Source organism: Buceros rhinoceros, unplaced genomic scaffold (assembly GCF_000710305.1).
Source record: "Buceros rhinoceros silvestris isolate BGI_N320 unplaced genomic scaffold, ASM71030v1 scaffold18299, whole genome shotgun sequence".
Classification (NCBI taxonomy): domain Eukaryota; kingdom Metazoa; phylum Chordata; class Aves; order Bucerotiformes; family Bucerotidae; genus Buceros; species Buceros rhinoceros.
In genome coordinates, this window is record NW_010433493.1 from 1 (window position 1) to 5,138 (window position 5,138).

The window sequence follows — 5,138 nt, forward strand, 5'->3', positions numbered from 1 at the left end:
GCAGCGGAGCCGCGGCGTTCACAGGCGGAGAAGCCGGCGCAGCGGGTCTGTAAGCTGCTCGCTCTCGAAGGACTCCTCAGCCGATGGCCCGGAGCTGCGGGCGGGGCAGAGTGCTTGTGTTTTATCGCCAGTAGCCCGTTCTGGAAGCTGCTGACACAATGTCACGTCTCACTCGCCAGCCTTTAGGACGGGGTGTGCTGCAGTGAGTTAATGGATTGTAAGGGACGTGAGCGTTTTCCTTGCTGTGACAGCATTGCCTTAATTTTAATTCAATACAGATAAATATGTAACGCGATGCAGTAGCACTGAAGTCACCTGCCTGATATTTCTGGCCAGTATCGCTGCATTTCCTTGCCTCTAATTAACTACTCTTCCTAATCAGTGCCTAGAAGCAAAAGCTGAAATTGGCCTCTCATCCTGGTGATTTTTTTTTTTTTTGTATAAACACACGGAGAAACCTCCAGGCCCGAGTTAAACACACAAATTCCAAGCAGAGTGTGGCAAGAGAACACGTTACTGCTGTGGTGTCGTAGCAGGAGGGTGTGAGGAGGCTGGACAGGACGTTTGTGCCGGCACGTTTGGTGGCTGGGCACTGCTGCGCCGGCGTGATCGGAGTCACTCCGGGAAGGATCCTGAATCATCCCGGGGGGGGGAACTCCTCCAGCCCCCTCAATCCACCAGCCAGGTTGGTACCAGAAACAAGGGCAGCGTAATCATCTCTCTCTCCTGTTTTGTTCTGCCCAAAATGCTTCCAAGTAACATTTTCCAAATAACGCAGATGTCACTAAAATGGAACAAACTTTTCTGAGTCCCTTTGCTTTGCCAGGTGCTGGTGTGACAGCGAGCAGCTTTGCCCTCCGCCTCCCTGAGAAGCTGTTTTCACTCGCTGGGCTGCTGCATTCTCCCTGTTCCTCGCAGTTTGGGTTGTTTCCCTGTCTAAGGGAACAGAGCAGCACTCTCCTAGTGCTGCTGTAGATATGTGGTGATGTGACAGGAAGGTAGATGACACGGCTTGCCTCGTGGCACCCAGATTTTTGGTTATTAAAACATCTCCCTGCACTTATTACTGGCAGGAGAGAGCGAAGGGAAGCCAGCTCAGCGGGGGGTTCGTCTGGTGGCTGCACCAGCCTCGCTCGCAGGCACTGTCAGTCAAGTGTCTTTGGTTTTTCTGCGCTTATAGAGCTGGAGGGGAGCATGGAGCCCTTCTCGGCACCAGAACCAGAGCTGCCAGCAGGAAAGAGCCCATCTGAGCCGCGCAGAACGCGCCGCGTGGTGGTCGGAGTGACGGGAAGCGTGGCTGCCCTGAAGCTGCCGCTGCTCGTGGACGAGCTGCTGAAAATCCCCGGGGTGAGTAAAGAGAAAGTTCCTTCTGGCTTTGAGCCCTTGGAAATTTGTTGGGTTCTGGGATATGAAAGTGCTGTTCAGCTCAGCTTGCCTAATTCTCTGCACAGTGACGGGAAATCAGAAAGAAAAACGGAAATACAAGCTGCTCTGAGTCTGCGCGCTATTCTTTAACTAGAGTTTAAGGTCTGAAGTAACCAGCAGAGGCCACTCGTGACCAGAGTCAGGGAAATGGGTGAACTTTTGCTGTGGAATAGAGGAAGAAAACCTTCAGCTGTTAAATGGAGCAACCGTGCAATGAGTTGATGCACGCAGGATTAAAAGCTGTGGACGGCTGCTCCTAAATTCTCTGCCAGGGCCCCTGTGCTCTGTGACATCTGCCACAGGCTTCCTGGGCACTGCTTTGAGGCTTTAGTTGCCTCAAAAGTGCAAGTGGAGCTTCCACTCCAGGAGCTGGAGTGGCACTTTATTAATTAAAATGGTTTATTGGCTCGTTTCTGAGGTGGTTCCACGGCCTGGGCTGAAGGCTGCGGAGTCAGCGTGACTTTCCAGTGAGGGAGCACGAGCCCGTCACATTGAGTTCGTTGCTGGTGGAGCAGAGCTTTCAGAAGCCGTCGGTGGAAGCAGGGTGGGAGTAGAGGAAAGCTTGAAACCCGAGCGGTTTCTTGAAGCTACAGGGTGTCTTCGGGACTTTGCGGCTTAACTCGTGTCCTGGCATTTCGTGGCGTTGCAGCCAGGCAGCAGAGCAGCTGCTCCTTCCCTCCCGCGGCAGTCGTCGCCGGAGCTCAGTCTGTAACGATTTTGCTGTCCAAACCGAGGAAGTCAGGAAAAAACAAATCTTCCACATGCCCTTTCCCCGAGCAGAGGTAGCTGTGACAGGCGAATCCGCCAACAGCACTGTGTGAACAGCGGAGAATTCTGGAGTGTGGCTTCAGCCTGAGAGCCGGTCTCTGCTGTTCCCCGTGAAGCAGCCGCTAGCGTGGCTGGGCTGCCCTGAGGCAGAGGGTTACGAAAATAGCCGCAAGCAGTTATAAATTGAAACAAAACAGCTTTATTGTTTCCCTTAACAGGTTCAGGGATGTCAGTTTAGGGATTTTTACACAGAACGGTCACTTACACAAACTGAAAACTTACACCGAGGGAAGGTAGATTTCGCAAGCAAACCAGCTCCAAATAGAACATCCGAATACCCCCTGTTACCAAGGCAAATTGAGAACTGCTTACCACAAGCCCGGGAGGGACCTCTTCACAATAGCACGATCTCCGCTATCTAATAGGAGAATCTCTCGCTTAACAACACAGAAATGCAATCTCTTACCAATACTTAGCCGGCGTCCCAGAGCTGGAGCGGAGAGATCCTCCCTGCCTCGCGCGTACTCCGAAAAGAAACGGAAGTAAAACTCCTTCTGTCCCTTCAACGAGATTCCCTTTTTTATACTCGATCGAATGTGTATTCTAGTCATAATCAGGAAACAAGGCAGGATGGGTGTTCAACAGAACTCAGACTTACAGGCGTCTTCTCCACAGGGGTTCGGAGCCCTTCTTTTGTGCAGAATCGGTCCATAAGTACCGGGACGGAGGTGGGGGAGTGGTTTTAGATGCTTATCAGAGCAGCTGCTGGCTCTGCCTTCCAAAGGAAGGTACTCATACTACCACACAGAGACCTACCCGCTGGGTAAAGAGAGAGAACAAACTCCGCCGGCTGAAGCGGTCTTAGAACACCGATCGCTCTCCATTACAGCCAGAAGCACCTGCTCAGAGCAGGGGAACCAGGAGCCACCCCAGCGGAACACCTTGACCTCCACAGGGGTTCGGAGCCCTTCTTTTGTGCAGAATCGGTCCATAAGTACCGGGACGGAGGTGGGGGAGTGGTTTTAGATGCTTATCAGAGCAGCTGCTGGCTCTGCCTTCCAAAGGAAGGTACTCATACTACCACACAGAGACCTACCCGCTGGGTAAAGAGAGAGAACAAACTCCGCCGGCTGAAGCGGTCTTAGAACACCGATCGCTCTCCATTACAGCCAGAAGCACCTGCTCAGAGCAGGGGAACCAGGAGCCACCCCAGCGGAACACCTTGACCGGGGATAATCATTAACTAACGGGAGCAGCTTTCCTGGGGGAGCGCTGGAGGCAGAGCACCGCTCTGCTCTAGCTGGCAGCGGGCTGGATGCGGCGCTGGGGAGCCAGCCCTCCCGAGGGAAGAAATGCGCGTTTGGTGAAGCCCGGAGACGGTTATGAAACTCCCCTTTAAAAATAGCAGAGCGTCTTTGGGGGATTTTTCTAGTGCTTTCTGTGGTCTAGATTAGAAAACTTTGACTGCTGACACCATCGAAGCAGCAAGTGACAAAACGCATCATGTGTTGTATCGCCTCCAAGCCCTCGTGCCATCAGGGCTGACTGCAAACCAGATCCGCCGCCACCAAACCTGCAGTGCAGACCTGGCCTGCCGGAACCCTGCGGGGAGCAGGCGCGTCCCTTTGAACTGCTCCTCGCTCTTTCAGATCGCCGCAGAAATAACATCTGGCAGGTTGACACCTCCCTGAAGCCTGTGGCCTGGCAGAGAGCGGCCCTGGCACCTTGTGGGTGTCACCGCTTGGCTCCAGCCAGCTTCCTGTGGTGGTGGGGAGTATGATCTTCACGCCTGAAAGAACTAGAAATGTTATTCTCGCCACGGAGGGTGCAGATAAACACCACCCTGTCGACAGAGAGTGTCAGGAGAGAGAGGTTAACGCAGCTTGTCCCTTCAACCGAAGAGACTTTCCTGGGGTTGGAGGTTTTCAGCAGCCTGGTTCAGCATGAGGGCGCAGACCGAGCACTTCGGCCGGTCTCCACCTCAGGCCGCAGTTTCCGAGTGGGATGAAGCTGCTGGTGAGGCTGCTTTCTCCCTTCTGTCAGGCTGACAGAACCACACAGTGGGTTGTGCTGTGAACAGCTCGAAGGAGCAGACAGTGGTGGAGAGCAGCCAAGCACGAGGAAGAGGGTGATTTTTGACTGGAAGCAGTGAAAACTCAGGCCACGTGTAGAAAGCAGGGGGGAGAAACCCCCTTTTTTCCCACTTGTGAAGATTTCTGTGGGAGGAAATGGAAGGCTCTTGTGTCGTGGGGCACCTCAGCACCTCCAAAGCGAGCGTGTCAAGCAGACGTCCAAGTGATCTGATGGGGCTTCACCCAGTCTCTCTTCCCTTTGTGGGAGCCGCTGGTTACTGCTCTGGCTGCACAGAACCGCTGTGCTGGGGTTGTACCTGCCCACAGAGGGAAGGAAGCTGCAAGACCCAACTCCAGCTTACCCCTGGCTGGGGCAGGTCTGGTGAGCACGGGTTTAAAAGTCTTCTCCTGAAACTGCCTCCACACCTTTGGCACCAGGAGATCATGGAGGCGGAGAGAGAGGCAGGGGCAGACGGAGACAGAAGTGCCCAGTGTGGTCCAACCGACCCAGAAATCGTACTCTGGTCTCCCAAAGCCTCGTGCAGCAGCGCTGGTGGTGCTGAGCCCCGGCTCAGGGCGCGTCCTTCAGCAGCCCTTTGGCTCGCTCAGCGCTGCACTTTCTCCTGGCAAAGAGCTTCCTCTTGGCTCCGAGTGTGGGAAGAGTGATTGGCGAGGGCCCTGCAGGCATGCCACCCCCTGGCACCTGCCGAGCGGCGCGGAAGGGGACCCACTGAGGCAAGATGCTCTCCTACGCCTTTTGGCAGGCGCCCTGTGAGATTAAAGGGCATCTTTCACAGGGCTTTGCTTTCTGCTTCCTCCGATCTCTTTGAAGTTCTGTGCAGAGCTGCATCTCGTTCTGACCTGCTCCGGCCT

The 5,138-nt window shown here is 54.5% G+C and overlaps 1 protein-coding gene across 1 annotated transcript in view; it reads left to right on the top strand.

Moving 5' to 3' along the window:
- Nucleotides 1-1,194: 1,194 nt before the first annotated feature.
- PPCDC (phosphopantothenoylcysteine decarboxylase) overlaps nucleotides 1,195-5,138 on the top strand; it is a 12,852-nt gene continuing 8,908 nt past the window's right edge. The window contains exon 1 of the mRNA XM_010144141.1: nucleotides 1,195-1,347. Within this exon, the coding sequence (XP_010142443.1) occupies nucleotides 1,195-1,347 (153 nt within the window). The remainder of the gene's footprint in view (nucleotides 1,348-5,138) is intronic.